Source organism: Seriola dumerili, unplaced genomic scaffold (assembly GCF_002260705.1).
Source record: "Seriola dumerili isolate Sdu_G_001 unplaced genomic scaffold, Sdu_1.0 BDQW01000202.1, whole genome shotgun sequence".
Classification (NCBI taxonomy): Eukaryota; Metazoa; Chordata; class Actinopteri; order Carangiformes; family Carangidae; genus Seriola; species Seriola dumerili.
Window position 1 is genome coordinate 342,723 of NW_019174457.1, and position 25,359 is coordinate 368,081.

The window sequence follows — 25,359 nt, forward strand, 5'->3', positions numbered from 1 at the left end:
TCACTTCCTCTTCTCTGGCACTGAGCTCCACCTTTGCCCAGCTCACCTTCCACTTCTCAAGTTACTTCACGCAGCAGAGCCCGCCCCTCGCGCTTCAGGGAGTAGTGTTTTGTCAGTCTGAGAAATGGTGCTAGCGGGGGGCCCCCACTGCATTGCAAATCCCTCAAGGCTTGATGGCTGGACCGGCCAAACCTCAAAGCTCGCCTACTGTGAACTTTGCCCCTGAAAAATCTGCTCTCAGGAATGAAAGGCATCTAAGACTGCAGGATTACCTTATTGGCGTACCTTATTTATGAAGTCAGAGCTCCAAGAAGGGAGGGACCTAAGGAGTGAGTGAGTGTGCTGGTGTTTTAAAACGAACGAAGGAGGGAGGAAGGGAGGGGGAGACCAAGTAACACAGGCTGAAGGGAGGGGGAGGGAAAAACTATAGACACGAGAGAGAGACTAAACGACGCAAGTGAGCAGTCAAGACAGTCTTGAGTTACAGGAGCTCCATGTCTGGGTGGAGAAGAGCGAGGTGGCTTTAGGTTTTCCTCTCCTGCCGCGGGCCTCGGGAGAGGCAGGGCCCGGCAGGCCAGTGGGGACAGGAGCCGTAGCATGGGACACAGTGCTAGCAGTGAGACAGTGGCCCAGCAACCAGCCCAACACAACACGGGTGAGTCCAGGGGGGCCAGAGGCTCGGCACTAAATGCTTCCCGTGAACATAACTTTGACTGATTTCTTTAGATGTGGAAAACGACATTGGCGAGCATGTTTGGCTTTGTGTAGGGGGCGGGGGGGCAGGTGTTTTTTTTTTTTTTTTTTTTTTTTTTTAAAGCAGAGAGAGAAAACTGTAAGGCGGCAGGCACAGGCAGGTGTAGAAGAATGCGTGCAGATGGAATGTGGTGATTGTGAAATACACAAACCACACAAACTCCTCTCTGTCTGCACGCTGCGCTCCATCTCCCCCGAGGAAGCCTTCCTGGAGGGGGGAAAAAAAACAAAAGATTTGAGGGTACAAGGCACCAACTGACACCACCAGCTCTCCACATGTGGATCTCAGTTTTAACTTAAATGACTTCACTTCTCATGTCGCGGGTGTGTACACTGACCCATGAGCTAATAACAGTTCAAACACTGAAAACCAGTTTTTGCTGGATCCTCTCTCAAGTTGTATTTGCGCACCTACAGCTCCTCTTAATAATACAGCTGTCAGCTATTGGAATCCAGCATCTGTGCAATGCAGGCCACCGACTCTAATTTGGTCACGACCTTCTGTTTGTTCAACAGAAACGACGGCCTGCTCACTCACAATTGGTTGAATCAATATTTGTTTTGTTTTTTAACTGCAGGGTTTCTGTTCAGACACGTCACAACACTCCTACTCGAAACAAGCAACATAGGAACATCTTCTTTGTTGTGTGTTTTTCTCTCTATGCAACATGTATTTTTGGCCCCCGGTGAGCTATTTTGTGTAGTTGGTGTCAACATGTCATGTGATTGGCGTGAGTCATATGGACAGCTTTAAACCAGAGGGGTTCAGGGTGTTGCATCAGTTGCCAGCTGGTTAGTGCAGCTTTCATGCTTTTATTAGCACTTTGAGTTCTACATTTACAGAAGTCTGTGTTGTTGTTGTTACTAGAGTCTTTCACCTCATCTGTAAAGCAGCCATCTCGGATTGTCGTGCTTTACTGTAACACAAAGTCACCACATCACACACAGCCAAGCCACATCAGTGTTATCCCAGTTCACTGCCGCCCCAGCCCTCCCAGTTTAACGCTGCACTGGTGTCTGGATTATGTGTCAGGAATAGAAATATAATGTGAGGGCCAGTGCACTGCACAGAGTTCACTGACCTGTGTACGCCCACATTTCAGCATGGGAGTTCACACATACATACATCCAACAGCCTGCTTCACTTCACACAGTGGACAGACAGGATCATGTGAACATATGATGGAGAGACTTTTTAATGAACAGAGTTTGACGGTCATCTTAGGTCGAATGCCAATTAACCAGCTCTTAAATATGTGTGTTTTGTCAAATTATCAATGTTTGAGCTGCAACTAACAATTGTTTTCAGTATTGATTAATATGCCAGTTATTTTCTAGATAAATTAATGGTAAAGTGACATTTTCAAATGTCTTTTTTTTGTTTAACCAACAGTGCAAATTATCACATTTGAGAAAATAGAAACAGAAAATCTTTCATGCTTTTTCTTACCAAAACAACTAAAACATAAATTCAAGATCATCAAAATAGTTGCGGATAAAAACTTCCAAAGTTATACTTGCGTAGCAAACAAACAATCAAACAAACGGAGAAACGGTAATAGCACATTAAGTATGATCAACATGAATACATACAGAGTAAAGACAAACTATTGCTCATCGACACAGAAGCCTTTCATCCTGACCTGCCTTTGTAAAGAGTTTTTGTCTGCTCCCTGTAGTGATAAATGAAACCAAGTGTGAAGACAAAGAGAAACTTTTAAAGGTCAAGGCTGAAGAGAACGCATCTTTCTGTCCTGTCATGTGATACATAACACACTGTGTCGCATCACAATAGTTTTTGAAAGTTGTAATTAATCCACCGGTTGATTCATGTGTTGTGCGCTGTAGCGACACAGAGACGAGCTGAGCATGTTCACAGTGACCGTGAGAATACAGCGGTTTGGGATAGTCATGGTCAGATGTGACTCACTCTGACATATGGAATATTTTCTATATGAATCAGGAAGTTTCTCACTCTCAAAATCTCAGTTTAGGGCTGCAACAACAAGTTGATTACGATTAGTTGATCAATTGATTGATTCAGTCACTTTTCAAGCAAAGAAGCCAAATATTCTCTGGTTTAAGCTTCTTAAATGTGAAGATTTGTTGTTTTTCATATGATAGTAATAAAATAAAATATTTTCAGGTTTTGCATTGATCGTCTGATAAAGGACGAATTTGAAGATTTTTCTGAGAAAAAATGATCAGCGGAATAATCAGTGATGAAAACAGTCAGTTGCAGAATGATGTTTTGGTTTTGAAAATCAATACCAGGGCTGCAACTAACAATTATGTCCATTAGCAGTTAATCTGGTGGAGAGACTGACACAACTGCTCTCTCTCTCTCTCTCTCTCTCTCTCTCTCTCTCTCTCCCTCCCTCTCCCTCTCCCTCTCTTTCACACAAACACATTGACAACACACCCATCTGCGAGTAGCCCCTCCCCTCTGTGCACACTCCGGATCAAAACATGATCGTGCACAGGAGGAAGGATCGTTGAAGGCTCTTCCCCTCAGAGAGGAGGGTTAGCATAGCCGCTAGTTGGCATCAACTGCTCGTGCAAAGGGGATCATGTTGATATTAATTCTTTAACCCCGCTGAATGTTTGCTCCTTCAATCCAATCCTGATCCTGAGGAGGCACAAAGACAGGCCGGACCAGAGGTGTTAGGAAAGTTCAACCAGTTTGATTAGCTCTCCGATTAATTTGGCGTACTGTAGCCAGACACTGGCCTTTAGCTGAGGACTTAAATTAGAAGGGACTAAACATGAGGAGCACTTAAAAAGAGCTGAACCCAAACATGGGTCGATGAAAAGGGCTGTAGCCTAAAAATGATTACAAGTGGCAGCTCATTTTTAATTTTAGCATAAACCAAAACGGACTGCCCTGTTCTTTTGACACCAGACTGAAGTCTTACTATTTTTATTATGGAGAAGATAAGCATATCGTGTTGTTGAGGCGTGACTTGGAACTGAATTGTCATTTATATGCATATGGAAAAACTACTCGTATTGTGTCTGCGACACTGTGGTGTGATTGTTGTTGTCCGCTGCACACGCCGCACATTTGTCTCGGCTGTATGGAAATTGGATGGCAGCCGCATGGACACATCCAATGTGTGGAGATCTGCACTGTCAGCTCTTATATTCATGATTGATCACATTCAAGTACGTGATTAATAGGTCATGCATTAAATCATTAACACCTCCAATATTCAACTTTTTTTTTTTTTCCTAATGCAGCCTGATGTCCTGAGCTTTCGTTTCTGACTCTTCATGTTGGTTACATTTATCTGTGACCTTGAAAAGGTGTTAGTGGTTTCCCTCCACTGTTTATGTTGGTTTTCCTCATTCTTTCATTTCATGTCACCCTGTTTTACAACCCGTCGACCACAACTTACACCGTGTCTGACTGTGAGCAACGTAGTAATGTAACATGGGTTTGACGCTGTAATTATGCGGTTCGAATGTGGTTTTAAATTTGATTATATAATTTGTATTTTAAAGGAAGTAATCTAGTTATACCTCAGTAATAACAGGCCGTGTTTCCACTATAAAAGCATCACTAGTCAGTAATGAAGGTACAGGACCAGTCACTCCTGATCGTCATATCTATCAAGAATAAAAATGTATAGCTGCCACTTATGCAGTATGTGTGGGCGTGAGTGCGTTTGCCCCCAATTTTTGAAGATGAACAGGGTTGTGTTACACAATCTTGGGTAAGCGCATATGGACGTCAGTGTCTGCAAATGAAATAATTCAGTTAGATTCAAATCTACGTGAGATAATTACAGGTTCAATTTAATTATGTAGCATCAAATCATAACATACATTATCCTTAGGCAATTTCCCCAATATTTACATAATATAAATTAATATTATAAAGAGAAAACTAACAGTTCCCACCATGAGAAAACGCTTCACGCCAGTGGAGAGGAGAAATCTCAGACAGAGCCAGACTCCTGGGTGGGTGGCCGTCTGTCTCAACCAGTCGCGTTCAGAGGAGAGAAATGAGAGAGAGAGGAGTAAGTGGCTCACCTGAGCCAGATTTAATGATAAGCTTTATTAAAGAGGAAAGTTTTAAGCTTAATCTTAAATGTAGAGGAGGTGTCTGCCTCCTGGATCCAAACTGGCAGCTGGTTTTCACAGGAGAGGAGTCTGACAGCTGAAGTCTCTGCCCCCACTTCTACTCTCATTAGGCCTGCACTTAGAGACTGGAGTGTTTTTATTGGGGTAATATGAGTTTAGTTGTTAAGGGATTGTAGGTAAGAAGAGTTTGAATATTATTCTGCACTTTACAGAGAAGCTACACAGGAGAGATATGATCTCTTTTTGTAGTTCCTGTCAGTACTTGCGCTGCAGCATTTTGAATCAGCTCGAGGCTTTTCATTGAGGTATTGAGACATCCTGATAATAAGGAATTACAGTAGTTCAGTCCGGAGGTAACAGATGCATGGACTAGTTTTCGCCATCCTTGTGGGACAGGATGATTTCTTATTTTCACAATATTGTGCAGGTGGAAGAAGGCCGACCTACAGACTTGTTTTATTTGTGAGGTAAAGGTCATAATTGAATGTCAGTCTTCCCTGTCATATAATGCTCAGAATAACTGCACCAATGAGAGAATGAGCTCACCTGTCTTCCTCTACATTTGTGAAACTAGTGGTTCAGTCCACCTCCCTTCTCCCTGCACTTAAATCACAGGCCGGCTGCCATGTTGCACAATGTTGAGTAACTGCTGCCATGCGACTCATCGCCCAAGAATTACGATGGTGGTTTCACACCTAGTTATTGCCGTCTTTGACTCATGGTTTCTGTTAGAGTTGTTGCTTATTTGTGCTTTTTTATTTTTTTATTTGTCAGTTTAATCTTTTTCTTACAATTTTTTAACGTTACTCTGGTTTAAAAGAAGAATATGAAAACTTTAGATATAGATGGTGAATGCGACAAATACAGAAAGATGTTGCATGATCCTATAACTGTCACAACCATGGCAAAGATCACATTTAATTCACACCACCTTGTAAATAATACCAGAAGGGACTGTGCCCATATTTTATTGTCTGGCTCTCATGTGACAGTTGAGACAGCTGAGCAGACAGTAACAGAGGAATTTGGACCAGCCTTGTTTAGAGGTTTGGTCCTTTTTTATTATCACACATTAATGAAGCAGCAGCCTGGAGTTGAAGCCCTGCCCTATGTGTGGACATAACTCACCGGATCAGTAATCGGACCCATTTGAAAAGATGGGATTATTTTGTGTTTACACCTTGTCACTATTCCTGCACTGAAACAGCAGATTCCTCAGCTGTAGTGTTGGATTTAGTCACAGGCCAGTAGCAGTTGTCATCTGGATGTAAGACTGTAGAACACATTGCATTGTGCCCAGTTTGTAACTTATCAGTCACATTCACGTGAACACAACGAACTGTACTGCACCGAGAAACAAGATCGTGTGTCCGATACGTGACTGTTCGGAAAATGTTTGTCAAATTGTTGGAGATTTAAAATTTTGCTTGGCAAAATAAGGCTTAAAATAATTTCAGTTTTCTGTAGAGTAATATTTTGCAGAGATTGAAATCCAACATGAAAGTCATTGTTTTTATTACTGTTAAAACAAGTTTTTTGATTATCTGCAATATCACTGCAATGAGTGACCTCTTGTTTGCCTCTCTCGTGTTCATGCAGATGATGAGGTCGACAGCACAACAGGCGGTGGTGAAGACGGAAACTCTGGTGGGGGAACACCTCCAACCAAACGCAAAGGCAAGTTCTCCAAGATGGGAAGGATCTTCAAGCCCTGGAAATGGAGAAAGAAGAAGCCAAGTGAGAAGTTCACTGAAACATCTATAGGTATGCTGAGTACAAGGGCTCAATATCTTCATCTATTGTGTTCATTACTCTTTGCTTCAGTTATTTATGTGTTTTTCCTTGTTTTTTTTTTTTCAGCTTTGGAAAGAAAGATTTCTGTTAGAAAAAGTCGGCAAGAGCTGATTGCGAGAGGGGTTCTAAAGGACATCCAGGAGAATGGTGAGCTTGGACTTCGTTAAAGAATATTCTGTGGATGAATCGGCTTCATTTTTAACTATTATTCCACTGCTTGTGTCTTCATGTACAGAGAGCAATGATGTGAACCACTCTAAAGCTCCTCCAGTGAAAAATGGGCACCCCATGCCAATGGACGTGGACAGGGTGTCGGAAGCCGGGGTGCGGGTTTCTCGGGGGGAGTCTGACATGAAGGCGAATCCCCTCAGGCTGCCCCAGGGGGATGAACGTCGGAACAGAGCGCCGTCTGACGCCTCCCGAAGTAACCGGGCACCTCTGGACGTGGACTCTCACGCGCGGCTTACTGTGGACGTAGACAGACGAAGCCGCCTCCCGTCAGATGTTGATAAGAGAGGAGGATCTTTACCCCGAGGGCCTCCTCAAGATGATAGATACCGCAGAGAGGAGAGGAGAGAAGGAAAAGATGACAGGGAAGACAGAGGAAGGAAAGACAGGGAAGACATGGAAAGAAGGGACTGGCGAGAGGAAAGGGAACGGGATGGGGGAGTTGACCGGAGGGAAGACAGAGACATCAGAGAAAGGCGAGAATGGAGAGATGACCGAGAGAGGAGAGATGAAAGGACAGACAGGAGAGATCGCGACGAGAGAGAACGGCGGGATCGCGACGAGAGGGAACGGCGGGATCGCGACGAGAGAGAACGGCGGGATCGCGACGAGAGAGAACGGCGGGATCGCGATGAGAGAGAACGCCGGGATCGCGACGAGAGGGAACGAAGAGATCGCGATGAGAAAGAAAGGAGGGATCGGGACGAGAGGGAAAGGAGGGACCACCGAGACAAGAGAGATGACAGGGATCGGCGGCTTGAGAGGGAAAGGAGAGACAACCGAGATGACAGAGAAGAACGAGATGACAGAGATAGAAAAGACGACAGAGACAGACGGGACGACAGAGAGAGGAGAGAGGACAGGGACTGGGCCAAGAGAAATGAAAGGGAGCGACGAGATGAGCGGGAAAAGAGGGAGGAGAAGGAGAGGAGAGAAAAGCCAGACGAGTCGCGGCCTATAGTCAGACCTGTCTCTGAGATAAACCTGAGGCCTCCTCTGCAGAAGAGCTCCTCAGAGGACGCCAAGAAGACTCGCCCTGCCTCGGAGTCTGACCGGAGGAGTACGCTGCCCAGATACAGCCCGGTCACAGAGTTCAGAGAACGCTCAGGTAAGAGCTTGTCTTTAAGTTTCATTATTACACCAACTCACAGGGATGCCACAGTGGAACTTTTCCCACCGGGTAATAAACTCGCGACAACACCGGTGTTACAGAGACCACTGGAAATATGACAAGAAAAGACTTGTGGGCTCAGTATCTGTAGATTAGAAGCGTTACCTCCCAGATACCGCCACCTACGTCAGACAAAGTTTGCAGATCTTATTCATTGATTCTATCTGGTTCCTTTTTGGCATTGGGTTTAAATTTGATGCTTTTGCTTTTCACTTTGACGCCAAATTCTCTACCCTAACTCTGCTCTCGCCGCATGATAAGACGTCGGCCCTGCCGCTGATGTGTAAAGAATGAACCCAATGAATCAGCAAACCTCACTAATCTAGGCTGCGTTTTTTCCACTTGTTAAAACTGCCAGTTTGGGACATTCAACGGTGCGGTGATAATTGAGAAACTACTAGTAGGTAAAAGTTGATGGTTTTCTCAGAATCTGACTCAAAGGAAATCAGGAAAAATTTGTTGTCACATTATCTTGTCACACTTTTTTGACTCTGATGTTTCACAACATGATGAAAACTGGATGAGCCACACAGATCAGCTGCTATTTAATTTCCAGCTCTCATCATGCAGAGAGAAGTACAGAGGCATAGATTTCCTCTGGCTCCAGTGTTTCTGTTTGTCCTGAAGTTTATGAACTGTTTAAAGTCTTTTCATGAGAGATCTGAAGTTATTTTCCCCCAATAAAATTTGACCATAAAGGCCTGCTCAGTTGTTAAAAGTTGAGCCGTTATGAGGAGTGCAAACCTATAAACTGAACAGGTCGTTACAACTCGAATTTTCCTCAAACTTTTCCTCCCCCTGACGTCCAAACGACTGTTTGAATTTTGAATAAAAAGTGACAGCCCTAACACGTCCACAAAAATGTGCATACAGGGATATGGAGGTTAAATAGAAATCATATCTTCTCTCATATCCGATTGCTGGTGGAGATTGTTGATTGCAACGAAAACTTTCTTCACCTCTCTCTGATTGTGACGCATTAGATAGCGAAGCCATTTTCAGAACAAATCCTGCTTTCTATCATAGTCGGTAAAATAATACAAACCAAATTAATTCAGGTAAAATTGTTCTTTTTCCCTGCGCACCCATTGTTTCCCCTCCAGGAGCCTGATGAAGTCGTACTTTAATGTCACAATCCTTCATTCACTTTGTTGAATGTTTACTTGGCTTCACTGCTGAGATCGCAGTTACTGGGGTTTAGATAAATAAACATGGTGGTATTCTCATGTTTGACTCAACCCTTTAGTGATATGGTGACGATGCTGCGTCAATCTCACAGTGAATCAGATCTGGATTCCTGTGCTACACGCTTAGCCTGTCTGACTGTGGCTGCAACTTTGATGTTTACAGCGATAACTAAGTGCAGTGCGTTAATGTTTAGATGATGAGCAGCGATTTGATCGAGTTTGAGTCGGTAAAATGTATCGTACAGAGGAAATGAGACGTTTATACTTGACTAATAGATATGAAACTCTGACATTTGTTTTTGTCGCAGTTTCCGTCTTGTGCCACTTTTCCGTTTAAATAAAAACACTACTGCTGTCCTTCTCTGCGAGGTTCAGATTTGATGTCTTTTATTGTACGCTGCATTAATCACCAGTGGATGAAACACTTGTCCTGTTTGTTCTCACGTTAGCACATTGGCAAGTTCAGGCTCTTCAGCTCTGCAAACCATTTTCAGAGTGAATAGTTAGTCACTGAGTGTTTTGTGATCTTGAAACGCCGACACGTGTGGAAACCAAAGTCCCCTGATGGTGCTGTGAAGGCATGTCGGGTGAATGATTGAACTGTAACTCTCTAAACGTGGGGCGATGAAGCTGAAACAGTAAACATCAGGCTCTTGATACGTGGGATTTAATATGAAAAGCAAATCGCTGCGATTCTTTGATCTGCCTCCATGTCTGGTGTGTGTGTCTTAAAGATGGTTTGATTCATGTTACCCATCATCCTCTGCTGACTATAGAGCCTCGATCAGAGTCGCCCTCGAGCTCTGAAAGATCTGCTTATTTTCCAAGGTTTTCAAGCACCTCTTGAGTTTTAAGTAGAACCCTTGTTGTGACCTCCCCTTTAATGTTAGTGTGTGTGTGTGTGTGTGTGTGTGTGTGTGTGTGTGTGTGTGTGTTTACCCCTCTGTAGAGTCTGCTGTTGTCCGCTCCACCCCTGACCCTCATCCAACACAAGACTCGCAGCAGGATCCTCCCCCGCTCAAACAAGCTCTGCTTCCCCCAAAATTCCTCACTGCTTCCTCCACCGAGTCTGCCAGGAGTCCAACCCCCTCCTCCTCTTCATCCTCATCCTCCTCGTCCTCCTCCTCGTCCTCTGCTCCTGTGGCCGCGGCCAAGCCGCCAAGGACTGTCTCCCTAATAGCTGACGACTCCTCTCGACCCTCCCTCACTGCTTCTTCCTCAGCAGACCCTGTCACGCCGCCCCCTGTCCCTCCCCACGCCAAGCAGCCTCCCGTCCCTCCACCCAAACCCAGCAACCGCCACAGCAACCCTGCACTGCTCGGTGAGTTTGTCCATGTCTGTTTTATTGCACACATAAAATTAGTCCCTCTCTCTATAAACAGCTGCTTTGGTCTTTGTGTATCTGTCTTTGTGCTGTTAGTCAAACAAACTGTAGAACTCGAATAAGGGCCGAAGAAACTCACCTGAACCTTTTTGAGAAACGATGGTCTCAAATTGCAAGTTCAACACTGGGCTTCAACGAATTCTGGCGTAAAGCAAAACTGCTGTTACACTTTGTCCCCTCAGCTGTAAAAATGTACGCCATCCCTGAAACAGGCTGAAGTCATTCCTTATTGACTGTTGACTCATGATGGACACAGGCTACTTTATACTGATGATGACACTGACATGCACGCTCAGTATCTGCACAGCTCATATCCCTTTAAGACCAGAATCTGTAACATCTCTCTTATTATTTATGACCATGTATATTTATTTATTTATTTATAGATTATTGTTGAATTGTCAAAGAAGTGATGGACAAATATACAATTTATCATACAGTATGTTATATAGCTCACACTTAATTTATTCAAATATAATACCAAGATCACAAACAAACAAATACACATAAGGAAAAACATTTATTTGCCTTCTTATATATTTTACATTATTTACATTATATATTACTTTTAGACCCATAGATAATGTGTTTACTTTGCCATTGAGCACAAGATCAAACTTAGGTTGAGCTGGTGTTGTGTGTGTGTGTGTGTGTGTTGTGTGTGTGTGTGTGTGTGTGTGTGTGTGTGTTGTGGTGTGTGTGTGTGTGTGGTGTGTGTGTGTGTGTATATATATATATATATATATATATATATAAGGCGTCGCTTCTGATTAGAGATTTAATTTTATCCATCCTGAAATATTCTTGTAGAGAAAAGGCTCTTTTTATTCGAACGAAACTGCTGTTGTGAGGCGTCAGTTCAGGTTGGGATTAACATGGTATGTTGGGTGGTGCCCACACCTGTTTCAAAGATACAGATGAAGCTTTTTGTTTGTTGTGGCGTAGCTGTAGTGATTTTTTTGGAAAGACTTATTCATCTATTATGTGTGTGTGTGTGTGTGTGTGTGTGTGTGTGTGTGTGTGTGTGTGTGTTATGCCGATGCAGAGAAAAGTTGCCTCCCTCCATCTTTGAGTGAAAGAAAGTTATTGATGGGTAGATTTCATTTTTTTATGTTTGGTATTGATGTTTTTCAGATTCTCCCAGATGTGTTGAGATTGCTTTTTAGATGTTTATATTACACAACTTGTTTCAGAGTAGGAGTTTGAAAACTGATAATGAAGAATGAAACGGTTACTGATTAAAGTTGTCACTGTGCTGCTGGTAGTTGTATTTGTATTTCTGAAATAAAATCCACATGGTGCATTTTCAAGGTTTTTAGGAATTGTCTGTATTTACCTTGAGTCCTTCCCCTGATCTGAAGTGTGAGGTGTTTCTCTGTGGCTCGTTGCTGTGTAGGTGTTTTTCCAACATGATGCTGGTGTGTTCTCTCGGTGTTGTACAGCCACCGGTCTCTGGGGAGGGGACATGCACCGGCTTGTCTTTGCACCATTTATGCAACACCAGCACTTCTCTGGAGGGCAGATAGAAACTGATTGGCTTTTAGTATTTCATATCCTTTGTCCCAGCATGCCACAGCTGCTCTTGTTTACAGCCCATCCCCTTACTGTCTGCGGCAGTGACACATTCCACTACCATTTGTTAGGTGAAGTTTCACACTGTCACACTGTTAGGATCCACAGTCTCCAGGTGTTTTTTCTTAGCTCACTTTGTTTGTTCCAGTGTATTATAGACTGTTAAGACTTTTTTCCCCCCCTTTGTTTCCAATGTGCTCGATACTAAGTTTATTTATCATATTGTCAGTTATGCTTTCTCACAGGACGACGTTGGACACATCAGAAATTATAGTCTGACTGATACAGGATTTTTTGAGGCTGTTACTGCCATTGATATTTTGGAAATTAAGAAATCAGATGATATATATTGACAGATAGTAATGTCTATTAACATAAGTACACACATGATCTTGATATGTAGTATTAAATTCGTTTAAAAAAAGGCCAAGACACTTACTGTATAGGACATTTTATAGTGTAAAATCGACTTGTCGGTGCTCTCTGGTGGAGAAACTGTGTAAAAGTGACACTTTTTTTCAGTCGAACCTAGTTTGACATTCTGTACTACAGTCTCTTGTTACTCATCAGCAGGCTTATACACCAGTACTAATATATCTGCAATAGTCTGATAATACGCTGAATAAGCTGGAACAAGTTAAAGTGGGGTTTCCCTGTGATGAATCCCCTGACAAAGACTAGTTTTATCATCTCGAACGAGCAGAAATGCAAGAACCATCATAATGAAACTGTGGTACTTTGTGTAATCAGGAGTTTGTTTTTTATCTTGTGCTCAGTCATTTCTCCACAGAAGTTGTTAATCATCTCAGGATGGATGTATACTCTGCTCCTGGACAGTGTAAAGCCAAGACAAACATTATCCGAAACCCCCCCTCCCTCCCTCCCTCCCTCCCTCCCTTCCTTCTTGTATTCTCCCCCAGCTTGGAATGTAAACCCAGCCCCATCCCTGACATCTCCACTCATTTTTGCCAGCTTGCTCATTGAACAGGGGCTCTAAGGCCAGGCAGCCTTGTTACTGGACCAGCTGGAGACGCCAGAGCGAGCTCGGCCTCTACCTCTCTCTGCCCGTGTACCTGCAGCACAGGGCTGGAGGGACCTGCTCAGGTACCCAGCGGGGCGCCGGACATCAGTCCATCTTAGTAAAAGCCTGCAGACGGGTGGTATAGATCCACCAGCTTCAAAGCATCTGGAGTACCTCACCTCCATTTTTTAACACCAGTACCTCATCGCATGTGTATCGCAGCCGTTGGAGATGTTTTCAGCTCGACTAACTTACTCTTAACACTGCCAGGAAAACATTGCATGGAAACTGGATGGATATCTAGTGTGCTGGAGTGCATTGAATGCGTTTGTTGAGACCAGGGAATGTTCATTAAAGACTGTTGATGTATGTGTTTGTGTGTGTGTGTGTCACCCTCACTGACTCGGCAAAGAGCTCAGCTGTAACAGGACCATCTGTTTTCCTCCCCGACTAAAACTATTGTTGCTTTTGTGCTTATTTTTGTTGATGAAACTAACGTCACCCGTCTTCAGAGTGAATGTGCGTCTTCACATTCTCGCTGCAGGTTATGTTTGCGAGCTTCTCTCCATATAACCAGTACTGATTATTGTTGTTGGCTGGTTTATTCACAGCGGAGCTTTCGCAATCCGGCAGCGGCGTCATCGTAGTCCCGGCGCCCACTAAGCGTTCTCCACCGACCCCACCGAAGAGGATGACCCCCGTCACCAAGCGCTTCTCCATGGATCCTTCCCCTCCCAGTCAGATCCCAGACTCCGCTCCCACTGATCCAGCTGCTGCCGCTGCACCGGCGCACCCTGCTGTCATTAAAGGAGATAACAGCGAGGACAGAACGAACGCAGCAGCCCCTCAGACCTCCACCGACCCTCTGCCGTCACCGCCGTCCCACATACCTCCGTCTCCTCCCAGGGTTCAGTCGCTCCAGCCGCCCAGCAACACCTCCTCCGGTCCTGCGTCCGCCGTGCAAGCGGATCCCCCGAGCCCGACCACCGAGCCTCCCAGCCAGCCTCCAGCCATCCCCCTGCACATCCTCATCCAGAGAGCCCTCGCCAGCCCCGGCCCGGCTCAGCCCAACCCGGACGGCTCCCAGAGAGCCCACTCACTACTGTTTGAGTCGCCTCCAGATTTCCTCACCGAGGTCGGGGCCAACTCACGGCATTCTCTCCCGATCACCATCGAACCTCTCAGGCTGTAAGTGTTCCATATACTGTACACTACATGCTTATTTAACAAAACATCATTGCTTTGAAAGTTGAGAATAAAAGGGAGCAGTAATTTAAATATGGTTAACTTCCTGTAGCCTTACTGAGAGTTAACACTGGGCTCATCACTTGTAATCACCTAGTAACATGACATATCTTTGGGTTAGAGTTTTTGCAGGAAGTGAGATGGAACATAAGTCTAGAGATTAACCAGCAGCCGTTTTTGATTAGTTTCACCGGTTGCATCCTCTTAAATGTGAACGTTTGCTGATAGAAAACTGAAGATTATTTTTTTGTTGATCTGAAGAAAACAAGACATTTGAAGATGTTCCCCTCGTGTTCTGAAAAATAGGACATTTTTCAGCATTTCCTGAGCTTTTATCGGCCATAAAAGAATCAGTTAATCAAGAAATTCAATTACAGATTCATCCATAATAAAAAATATTGTTTCATTGTTGCCTGACAGCCAAGCACTTTGGGCTTGTCTAAGTTATCCACTGTGGTTCATATTAGTTCAGTGAGCTGTTTCTCTTATTTAGCCTACACTCACTGATAAACAGGGGTGGACAAAATAATAGAAACACCTGCAATACAGTTCGATATCACCACAAACTTTATCCTCCCCCAAAAAAAAACAACCATTAGTTGAGAGTTACTGTTGAGTTTTGTTGATCTTTTTTCAAACTGGTTTCTGTGTTGATGACCAGTGTCTCAGTTTTATCAGAATTTAAAAGCAGGAAATGATGCGACATCCAGCTTTTCACAGCAGATGAGCGGACGACTGATTTAATGATTCGAGAAGGTTCGTCCCTTTTTTACATGTAGCTGAGTGTCATCAGTGATAATTCGGCCAAGAGGTGAAATATGAAGAGAGCAGAGCCCTCGGGTACTTCATATTTCACATCAGAAAATATTAAATGTAGTGATATTAGAGGAAACACATTGTGTTCTTTCAGATAAGTAAGACTTTAACCACATGAGAGCCAGGCGAGAGACGCAGCACAATCCTTCCAGCAGTATACGACTCACCGAGGTCGAGTACTAGAAGCACAAACCTGGAATCTGAATCCATAGTAAGCAGAAGATCATTCACCCATTCAAGTTGGTGCAGTTTCAGTGGAGTGACTGGCCCTGAAAGCAGATTGAAAAGGTTCAAGGGGATTACTGTTCAATATGTGGGCCTAAAGCTGCTGAGACACGGCTCTCTCTGGTACCGTTCAGAGAAATGGAAGGTCAGAGACTGCTCCATAATTTATAAGAGGCCCTGGATCAAGGTGTGATTTCTTAAGTAAGTAAGTCTTTCACCACAGCAGTTTCAAAGCTGGAGGGGACGGTGCCAGTTGTAAGTGATAAATGAACAATATATAGCAGCATAGGTCCCAGAGATTGATGGAAAAATTGATCTGGTGAAGCGTAGAGGAGGAAGGTCATAGGTTTAGAAGCCAGCGCCAGCTTAGAGATATGGGATTTAACATAATGCTCAGCTGATTCTGCAGAAGAAGCTGCAGATGAGGAACACATTTTCCGTCTATTCTATCTATTTTACTGCAGAACCAGAAGAAATCATGAGCCATACAGAGCCAAAAAGAAAACTAGGATTGTGTTTATTGTTAACTGGTGACGCTTCAACCTCCTGCAGGCCTCCTTCAGAGCCACCAGGAGACTAGACTAGCTGGTAAAGTTTTCGGTGTCCTCAGGGTTGGTCCAGCTTTTTTTTTTACAAACTACCAGGCACTAAAAGTCAGGAAACTCTGGTCTCTGCTGCCTCAACTTTTATCCGTCTTCCACTAGTTTTCAACTTTATCGAATCTCAATACTGACTGGCTGGAGTACCAACTTGCTCCAAGGCTACAAGCAGCAGAGCAGCACAATGCAGTCCAGTCAGACTCTGTAGAACTGTATGTTGTTAATCTCTTCAGCAAACACTTCAGCTTTATTTCCTCAGAAGCCAAAGGGGATGAAAAATTGCCTAAAGGTTCTTGGCTGAGCACCAGGTTAGAGCATCAGGGTAGAGATTGTTTTACAAGAAACGTTTTACAGTTTGTTGAAACAACAGAATCTCACCGCTGCTGTGTTTGTGTTCAGGCCAGAAGACGATGACTTTGACATGGAGGAGGAGATGAGGAAGCTCCAGCCTCAGAGGCTTCCTCGTCAGCCTGAGCTGGAGCCCCGCAGCCGCAGGGGTTTGGTCGGAGACCCCAGAGTCAGCGTCATCCCCGAGGGCGGAGGCCCCGGGGACAGCGAGGAGGAGTCCGACTCTGACGGCCCCATCCTGTACAGAGACGACGACGATGATGAGGACGATGAGGAAGGCCCTCCGAGTAGGTTTTGGCTTTCTTGTACTGCAACGTTATCGCTTCTTCAAGATACTCGAAAATGCATCATATATAATATATATTTCAAGACCTTTTTCATAGTTAGATAATGAATAAAGTCTTTTAATATAGTATATCTCTTACTCTGGTTATACTCCACACGTTATGTAAGAAAAATGTCTTCAGAGTGCAAAAAGTTGGAAGGCAACTATTTTTAATAATTGGCTTTTTTGCTTGACAGTAATTAACCGAAAACATCCTCGTTCCAGAGGAATCTCTACTTTTCTTTGTCACCATGAAAGTAAATGAAGTAACTTTGGGGTTGTGGACTAATGAGATTGAGGTTTGGGCTCTGGGAATTTGTGATGCATATTTTTTTTTTTTCATATTATAATTGTTAGTTGCAGCCCCATTTCTGAAAAGCATCTTAAGGCTAAGATGATCATAAAATCCACTTTACAAACCTTATGAAACCTAAAAGGTGTTAAAGGTTTGTAACTGAAGACACTGACACGAAGGATGATAGGTTAGATTAGATTAGATATTATCTCCAGCCCTCTGCTAGGAGGTTAAGAGCATGTCAAGAAGTTCCACTATTCCTTTTATCATGGACACTGATGTTCTTTGTGCAGTGCCATTTGATTTCAAATGACGGATGTGAATGTTTGAATTACAGAAAAAGAAAATAAAACTAGTGCTCACACTTTGAACATGAGAATTTTAAAAACCTATAATGAGCCTGTAACGTATTGAGCAATATTATACAATAAATTAAACCACCCCTATACAGAATGTTTAAAATGAGCTTTACCACGTCAGCTACAGTATTTAATCGCTGTTTACATGTACTGTACATGCATTAATATTAATGAGAATCTAATAGTGTATAAATATGTATATATATTCTGCTGATAATGATGCCGTACTTTTACTTAAGTGAGGTTTTGAATGCAGTAACTGTGGTACGACTTGTTTTTACTTCAGTAAAAAGATCTGAATTCATCACCACTGGTGTGAGTCTAATAGAGAAATGATGACTGGTATTCACAGCAGATATGTGTGAAACCCGTAAGAGCGGTCACTGCTGGATTTTAGGTTTATTATGAGCTGCAGAGCAACATCTGCCTCGAGCGGCAGCTACATCAATAAAAGTTTACTTCCTTAAACTGAGGGCAGCCTGCTGAAATCTGAGCACTGGTTACTGAACATTAAAACGCTTTGTTTTCAGAAGACGTGGTAAACAACTCACAGGAGTATGTGTTTGTAATATCTTACCGATTATTAAATATGCCCAGTTACTTCAAACCGTATTGAGCATCGTCTTCAGCACCACGGACAGCTAAAGCTAACAGCTGCTTTGGGAACAGCGTTCACAGAAGCACTAACAGAAAACTTCTCGGCTTGAAGTTTGTCGTAACACTTCAAAGATCACACAGGATCTGCTTTAACATCATATAAATAGTGAAATGATATACATGAATACTCTAATAGCAACGCACTGGCGCCCTGTATGTATAAGTATATGTGTCGTGTGTGTGTGTAACAGGTGGGCTGGCGAGCCGCGTGAAGAGGAAGGACACGTTGGCGCTGAAGCTGGAGAGACAGGAGCGGGAGGAGCGGGACGCTCAGGAGAACCAGGACAGCATGAGTTGGCACAACAGGGAGCAGTGGGTGGCGCTGAGGAACAAGATCGGCACCACGCTGACACGGTAAAGACCTCTCAACACATCAGCTGACTGATGCACACGATCATGATTTATAGCGCCCCGTTGTAAAATTGGATGCGGCGAGTCGGTGTCATCCGTCTGTTTGACCGATCACGTCCGTGATTTATAGTGTGCGCAACACTCATACCTTCAGTTTGTCAGCCGAACCTTCTCCTGATGTGATCCATGATCTATACCAGCCGTTAAAATGGTTAATGAGCAGTGTTGTCCATCTTCAGGCGGCTGAGTCAGAGACCGACGGCGGAGGAGCTGGAGCAGAGGAACATTCTTCAAGGTGAGTGAGACTCTCCCTCCATTCTTCACTCAGGTGTTTATTCGCTTTCCATTCCTCAGCAGCACAAACTCAAACTTATTATCTTTCTCATCTTTGCTGAGTCTGCAGCCGTCACTCGTCCACTGGCTAATGTTTGTTTTTCGTGTGTGTGTGTGTGTTTTTTTGACCTGACAGTTTAAATTATGGTCAACAAATACACATTGTAATCTTATTTTAATGACTCTCGTGTGCCAACATTTATTATTCTTTTTATTTTATCATGCCTTTGATGTGTCCCCGCGTTTCATCACTGCGTCGTGTCGATCTTTTCATTTTCTCCTTTTGTTATGAGGCGCATGAATCACATACAAAGAGGAAAGATGCATCGGATCAGATTTAGCTGCAGCTCATTTCCATCCCTGCGCAGTTAGACCCAAACGCTAATGCAACTAATGCGGTTAGTCTCCTTTGATATTAGTGCTATAAACTAAACTATTGATTACTCCCTGACACTGATGACGATAATTGAGATAAAGTCATGAGTCACTGGCGCAACGTGTGCTGTACGAACCGCAGCAGGACGGCAGGACAGGAAGGACGCGGCCCAATCAGACTCGGTGAACTTGCAAATTATTTGGTAACCGTGGTAACGGGCCGCCACGCGAGCGCATGGATCGTTCCTTGATCAGACAGTCAAAAGCTGTTAAAGCTGCAGCGTGGTATGAAGTCCGTTACAGAGTGTGTGACAGAGAGATCCCACAGTGATGATACGTCCCGTGATGTTGCTGTGTGAGACTCTTTTTCTACGCGTCTCCAGTTGTTTGTCGTTATTTATAACACGAGGTTTAATAATACCAACAGCGCTGCTTGGTTAAGTTTGTTTAATGTTATTTAGTTTTGATAGAAAACTTAAAAAAGCATTAGTGCTGCTGCTGTTTAACTTGTTTACTCCTCCTGGTTCATTTGTACTGGATCACAGATTTCAAAGGATTTCTGTGACACATACACTCAGATTCCAGTTTATTAGGTACATCTAGATAAAAGCAATGCAGTAATGCAACAGGCAATAAATGATGAGGATTATCATGGTGTATTATACAGCATTAGTTTCATGTAGGTGTGCCTAACAAATTGGCATGTGAGTGAAGATTAATTTCTGTTGCGTTAGTTGAAGCCATTTTCTCATTCATACATGGCCGTTAAAGGAAACAGATTAACATTATATGACGCCAGGTGGAACGTTACGTTGCCATAACAACAGTACAGCAGGTGCATAAATCACTCGTTCCACCTGTATTTCCTAATAGGGATAGGGGGATTAGGGATATAAAGTAAACAAAGTGTTATAGTTAGAAACCAGTGTGAAAAATCGATTCGACAATATTGTAACTAAAAGACAATAATATCCACACAACACGTCGAGCCGGCTACCAGCAGACTCAGTGTAGTAAAACTCAACTTGGATCCCAGAACCAGGTCTGAACATAATACCTCTGGGAGTCTGTCAACACGTTTTGATCCAGGATTCATACCTCCACACTGTGTCTCGCCTGTCCTCAAATGACTGGGCCGAGACGGCGCTTCGCACCCGCGCTACAACAATGCAGCGCCTTGTACAGAGCGAGGCAGTGATTATAGATTCCTGTTGCTGCAGTGCGCCGACAGCAGCTCAGATGAAATCTAACTGACTGGCTTCAGTGTTTTCCCCCTCGCTCATGGAATGTGTTTTCCTCCCGCAGCCAAGAACGAAGCGGATCGGCGATTAGAGAGATGCGAGATCAAACGGAGGCTCACCAGAAAGGTCAGGATGCAACGCAGTAACTGTATCGTACATTTGACAGTATATCTGGATTGTCATCGTCACTGTTATGAACACCTGGATTGAATACCCCTGTTCGCTCTGCCGTCAGCTGTCCCAGAGACCCACGGTGGCCGAGCTCCAGGCGAGGAAGATCCTGCGTTTCCACGAGTACGTCGAGTGCACCCACGCCCACGACTACGACCGGCGAGCAGATAAACCGTGGACCAAACTCACTCCTGCTGACAAGGTGAGACTCAACACATCCTCACCTACACACACACACACACACACACACACACCTCTCTTTATACTAACAGTGCTCTTGCAACTTAGAGCACTGTTGCGTTCTTTTTACTTGGGTCAACTCTGAGAGGATTTGCATTCCAAGCAGATTCATTATCGAGGAACAATCCCAGGAATTCAACAGAGATGCTGCTTAATGACCGAGTTGAGTTTTACCAAGTGAATCAACCCGGTCCAGTGAAAATATGTCGGAACAGGACTGATATGTATGTTAAAGATGGAAGTGACATGACTTCAAGTTCATGTGGAATCTGTTCTGCCTCTCTGAGTTTGTGTAGTATACCAACAGGGGAAAAAAAAATAATCTAAATATAGAGAGCTTTGATCACACGCTTCCTTTCTTCCTTTTGTGAACTTTGCCATAACGGATAAGAGCCGCCCCCTCCCCCCACTGAAGAGCTGTGTCTTTCATGTCTCCTCTCTCAGGCTGCCATCCGCAAGGAGCTCAACGAATTCAAGAGTTCAGAGATGGAGGTTCACGAAGAAAGCAGGATCTATACCCGGTCAGACTCGTACACAGCACCGCATCAATAATTCACCTCAACTGTTTCCTAAGTGTAGTCAGCAGACTCGTCAATATTTCATTAGTTGTCTTTTCTCTTTCGAAGATTTGCTGTTTTTCCTTGTTGTTGTTGTTGTTGTTCCCTCTTGACCTTCCCCCCCCCCCTCTCTCTCTCCTCCAGGTTCCATCGGCCTTAGTTGTCAGTGCTGACCAGTGAAGCGCTCGCACCGGGAGTATCCCCTCTATGAACTGACCGTGTGGCCCACTTGGTTCATTTTTCTTTTCTTTTTTTTTTTCTTGTTGTGTCGCTGACTGCCTGCTAACACGCGTCAGCTGAAGACACCTCACTGTCGCTGATAAACTGGAACCAAAGCGAAAGAAGCCGCAAATCAGTTCAACCACGGCTGGTTCTCACACATGCTCCGGTTCTTACACTGTGGAATTCAGGACAAGAGTTTGGGGGCGGGGGGGGGGTGTTTGGCACGGGCGCCATCACTAAAGAGCGAGGAATCCCTCCTCCCTCCCACTGCTGGAGACTCAGACTGAGTTTGATTGAACAGAAAAGGGTAACTCTTGAAGGGGTTATCTCGCAGAGGAAACCACTCTCACCATGCCTTCACCTGCCTTCGCTTCCTTGCAGAACAGGAAGTCTGTGCACATAGAGAGATAATTGTAGCACTGATGACGTTACCACTGAGTGAATCTGGAGTCTGTTTAAACACTGTTTTATATGTGCATGTTTGGTACTACACACGTGGCACCAGCCTTACTCCTCACGTGATCTAACACACGTAATTTTAAAATGTAGACAAAATGTGAACGATGTTGGTGCGTTTATTTAAACCTCAGTCGTAGTTTCTTCTGAATCAACAGTCGAGCTCTGTGTGTAGACACTCAGAGCGCAGATCCCAGTCTAATACCCTAATATCTGTGCATTTTTACTGTATTTTCTCGATCATTTAAATGATTATGAGCACATATCACTAAATTATCTTCTAATAAGGCACCTTATGTTCCTTAATTGGGTGTATAGACAATTTAAAGGTTTTCGAGCCTCAAATTCTTTGTTTATAATTGAATTATTGAAGCCGGAAAATGTACATATTTTTATTTTCCTGGCTGTTTTACGGTACTTTATATACGCAAGTCAGTAGATGGCTGCAATTGTATAGATCAATATGTAGATTTGATTAACTTTATATTGTATATCTACAAGTAATGCTGACATGTTTTAATTGTAAAGTATTTCTCAAATGTTATTTCCAAGTAGAAATGGTACAAAATATCTATCTTTTTTTTTTTTTTTTTTGATACAGAGATCTTTGAACTTTTTTTTTTTTTGCAACCACACTGTATAAATGAACAATCCACTCAGAAATTACAATAATCTGTGATATTCATTTCAACATGGTGTGATTATTCCAGTGTCTGACTCTTCATCATTTTAACACATCTGTCTCCCGGGGAACGAGATTGTCACGGTGATTATGAGTGAGTGACACATGAAGTATATATATATATATGGCCTCTTAAAACGACCACACGAGGGCAGTGTTGTACAAATTCACAAAACCACTCGCCATCATCTCAATGCTTCTAATCCAATAATGTGGTTTCAGACAAAGAAACTCCTGATTTAAAAAAATCATTTCTTCCCTCACAGAGTCCTGGACCTGTGTGGTTTACTGTCCTTAATTGAAGAGTCATTGGCTTCAGATAAGTGCCACTGACATTTCTTTGAACAAACACAGTGTTTGTCCCTTCATCCTCCCCCCGTGACGCTAATTAGCAGCATATCGACATGGAGTCAGTCAACAGGGACGCAGCTGTCCTCCACTTATCCTTCAGATAGTAACTGAATGTCAAATGATTATTAAAGCCGCGGTGATGAGAGGGATTTTCATTTGGACAATAGTTTCAGTATCATCGCATCCTGCTGAAACAACGGCAAGTTCTGAGGTGCAGAAAGTGTGTTAATTAATCAGTTTATAATGACCCGCTAAGCAGCGAATGCGCTTTTAGTTCAGAGAAATATCAAAAGCCTGTAACACACACCAGCACTGAAAACAACACATCCTCTAATTTCATGATATTTTAACCCTTAAATTCGTGGGTTAGATTTGATCATTCATCATGCAGCACCATCAGAGAGACGTTGGTTCGGCCCCGAATGAAACTAAATTGTGCAGCAGGACGATGAACCAGGAGTCCTGTAGCAGATGGTCCGGCCTCCACAGAGTCCTGATCTCAACATCATGGAGTCAGTGTGGGACCACATGAGGAAACAGGAGACACTGAGACGCACAAGATGCTGATTTGAATAGTTTTTTTTTTCTCTCTTCGTTCCCCCCTTTGTATAAATTGATGAATATACACTGAGATAGACACGTACTGTATATATCAGTTGTCACTTGTCATATCTATTATCGTATTTACCACGAAACACGTAGCTACAGGGAACCCCGGTGAACCCCATCGTGTCTCTGCGACGGTAGACTAAAAAGACTGCATTTGAAAGACACCTACTTGATTTGATTAATTTAGGTGACAGACGCTTCATTTTAACTTCCATGGGAGGGATTTTAGAAACGGAACCTTTCAGCAGGAATAGTACAAGCAAAAACAAAAACTTTTTAATGTTTAAAATTTGTAACTAGGTGTCTCCACGTGCCCTGATTTAGAGCGAGCCGGACCAGGTCAACCTGTCGGGCCCTTCGTAGGCTGCTTTAAATTAATCCTATAATTACACAAACTCTGAGCGTGAGGGTCCTCATCAACAGATTGTCAGAAGACTTCTCATCTCTAAATTGGTTAGCTAGTTATCATGCTGTCAAGCCGTTTGTGCGGTGGAACATATGTGGAACTAATTAGAGCTGCTGACATCCTGGCCAGTGGCCTAAATGTAGCCACAGAGGGGCTTGGATACTTGTTTAACTTGATTTTAACCATGCGAGCAGCATGGGATGGCAACATGCGTGGGTTGCTCCACCACTCTAATCCAGACTGAGACGTCATTAAAAACCACTTGATGAATTACTATTAAAACTTGGTAAATGTTCATGGTCCCCAGAGGATGAACTTTGGTGATCTTATAGGAAGTGTTGTAAATGAGTAGCATTGCTTTTGACAGGAAAATGACTTATATCCTTATTTTTACATCATGAAGATAAGTCAAGCTTAAAATGTGGGACATTATATTCACGAAATATCAAGCTAATGTGTCACAAAATGAAAGCAGAATCATTTTTACTTCTATCTGCACCAGTAAAGCGCGGAAAAACAAAATCAGCTTTCTGTTCTCGAGCACCGACTCTGCATGAATGTCCGATTAGCAATAAATCCTGAATGTTGAAAGGAACTATGTTTACTAGTGAGATATTATATTCTTCTTCTTCCAGGAAAAAGAGAAAAAAAATGAGCTGAACTCGACTTCATCTTGGATATGAGCATTTAATATTTATGACTGCATTGGAGCAATGAAAATTTTATGTTCAATTTGTCTTCCTGGAGACTAATCAATGCATTGAGTTTTTGTGGCGAGCAGCCAGAATTGGATAACAAACCTCTATTAGGGACAATTCATAATCTAATAACACTTCACCATCATCTTGTCATGATTATATCGCTACGCAAGATTTGGGATTTTAAACATGGGAGAATTATCTTTCGTGTGATATTCTTGTCCCAGTTTAAGGATTATAATAATAATCAAATCCCAGGTTATTGCAGCAAAACCACCACAACGCTCCACCCTGACCACCTTCTGCTGCTGCTGCTGCTGCTGCTGCTGCTGCTGATGAAGCACAAATGAAGACTTTGCTTTAAAGACAGTAGCCTGGAGGAAAGCTGGTTTTGAAGCAGCATGAGATGGATTGTAGGAGAGGGTGGTGGGGGGTGAAACCACCACAACGCTCCACCCTGACCACCTTCTGCTGCTGCTGCTGCTGCTGCTGCTGCTGCTGATGAAGCACAAATGAAGACTTTGCTTTAAAGACAGTAGCCTGGAGGAAAGCTGGTTTTGAAGCAGCATGAGATGGATTGTAGGAGAGGGTGGTGGGGGGTG

At 43.4% G+C, this 25,359-nt stretch overlaps 1 protein-coding gene across 3 annotated transcripts in view; it reads left to right on the plus strand.

The window, feature by feature from the left end:
* LOC111228163 (phosphatase and actin regulator 4A-like) overlaps positions 1–21,738 on the plus strand; it is a 31,266-nt gene extending 9,528 nt beyond the window's left edge. For all 3 annotated transcript variants that reach the window (XM_022753964.1, XM_022753965.1, XM_022753963.1), the window contains 12 exons: positions 6,439–6,603; positions 6,700–6,780; positions 6,869–7,969; positions 10,169–10,540; positions 13,808–14,384; positions 16,481–16,716; positions 18,257–18,419; positions 18,656–18,711; positions 20,430–20,491; positions 20,601–20,738; positions 21,221–21,297; positions 21,478–21,738. In XM_022753964.1, the coding sequence (XP_022609685.1) occupies positions 6,439–6,603; positions 6,700–6,780; positions 6,869–7,969; positions 10,169–10,540; positions 13,808–14,384; positions 16,481–16,716; positions 18,257–18,419; positions 18,656–18,711; positions 20,430–20,491; positions 20,601–20,738; positions 21,221–21,297; positions 21,478–21,493 (3,044 nt within the window). In that variant the 3' untranslated portion in view covers positions 21,494–21,738. The remainder of the gene's footprint in view (positions 1–6,438; positions 6,604–6,699; positions 6,781–6,868; positions 7,970–10,168; positions 10,541–13,807; positions 14,385–16,480; positions 16,717–18,256; positions 18,420–18,655; positions 18,712–20,429; positions 20,492–20,600; positions 20,739–21,220; positions 21,298–21,477) is intronic.
* The last annotated feature ends 3,621 nt before the right edge of the window (positions 21,739–25,359 follow it).